Source organism: Loa loa (assembly GCF_000183805.2).
Source record: "Loa loa unplaced genomic scaffold supercont3.2191, whole genome shotgun sequence".
Taxonomy (NCBI): domain Eukaryota; kingdom Metazoa; phylum Nematoda; class Chromadorea; order Rhabditida; family Onchocercidae; genus Loa; species Loa loa.
In genome coordinates, this window is record NW_018110370.1 from 1 (window position 1) to 1,459 (window position 1,459).

Sequence of the window (1,459 nt, forward strand, 5' to 3'; positions counted from 1 at the left end):
TGTGTGTGTGTGTGTGTGTGTGTGTGTGTGTGTGTGTGTGTGTGTGTGTGTGTGTGTGTGTGTGTGTGTGTGTGTGTGTGTGTGTGTGTGTGTGTGTGTGTGTGTGTGGATTTAGGCATGGCTGAATGGACATTTGTAAGTACATGTGTGCGGGTGGATGTGTACTGGTTTGTGTGGGTGTATGATCCAACCATATATGTACATGGATACGAGTGGACATACGCTTGAGTACATGTGTGTGGGTGGGTACGTACTGGTTTGTGTGGGTGTGTGATCCAACCACATGTACATGGCTACGAGTGGGCATACGCTTGAGTGCATGTGCGTGGGTTTGTACTGTGTAGGTGTGTGAATTTGCCCATATATTACATATGGCTACGAGTGGGCACACGTGTGTGCTTATGTGTGTGTGTGTGGATGTGTACCAGTGCATATGTGTGGGCGTGGTGTGGGTATATGTGGATGTGTGAACTTATCCCTGCATATACGTGGGTGCGAGTGAATGTGCGTGAGTGCATGCACGCTGGTACACTTGTGTGGGTGTACGCATAGACGTGAGGCTGCATGGATGCGGGTGTGGGGGTGTTTGTGAATGCGTACACGTGGGTGGATGTGTGGGTGTATACGTGGTTTTGAGCCCCTCTTTCGTTTTATCTATCAAGCTTGAAAATGAACAAAAAATATGCTGAAGGAAATTTCAAATTGAAGCACTTAATATTAGTTTCAGACTAGATTGTGCAACAAATTTCAAAACATTTTGCATTTGCTCTGTTTATCAGTTGCCATCATAACGATTTATAATGTCTGATCAAAGAACGGTAAGTGATTCACAAAAATTTCAACAATTGATTTTTTGATAAAAATTAAGCCAAAATATAATCAGTTAGAGAGAAAGAGAAAAATGGTAATGAATAACCGGTATGGTTTTTTTTTTTTTTGTATTTTTTCACTGCACTCGTGTATTGGTTGTTTTCTATTCAATGGTCTTGCAATTTTCTGATTTTAAAGTAATTTTTTAATTCTATTTCATTTTAGAAAGAAGACTGATAAGATTTGAAAAATTCATTTAGCAGAATTACAGTAATTTTGCAAATGTTATTTTGCAAGTTTTTTTTTCTTTTTTAGGTCATTTGTTTCTTCACACTTTTCCTTACTGTTTATTTTTTGGAATCAATTGGTGGCTTCTTTATGTCAAGGTTTGTATTAAAAGTTAAATTTATTAAGAAAAAAACATTTGGAATTTAATAAAATAAACCTGCTAAGAGTTAACTCCTAAAAAAAAAAATAAAAGATTTAAAAATCAATAAAGCAAACTTCCTAAAGGTTAATTGCTAAAAAAAGAATCCGAAAATTCAATAAACGTTAATTAAACAAAAGCGCTGAAATTCAATAAAGTAAACTTGTTAGGGATTGAGTAAAAAAAATCAATAAAACAAAAATTAATGACTAATAGTTAACT

General features: G+C 35.9%; 1 protein-coding gene across 1 annotated transcript; it reads right to left on the reverse strand.

The window, feature by feature from the left end:
- Window positions 1–472: 472 nt before the first annotated feature.
- Window positions 473–685, reverse strand: LOAG_19145 (hypothetical protein; the record flags this gene model as incomplete). The annotated part of the gene is made up of 1 exon (XM_020451799.1): window positions 473–685. A coding segment is annotated over one exon (213 nt), but the record flags the coding sequence as incomplete, so codon positions are not given.
- Between the last annotated feature and the right edge of the window lie 774 nt (window positions 686–1,459).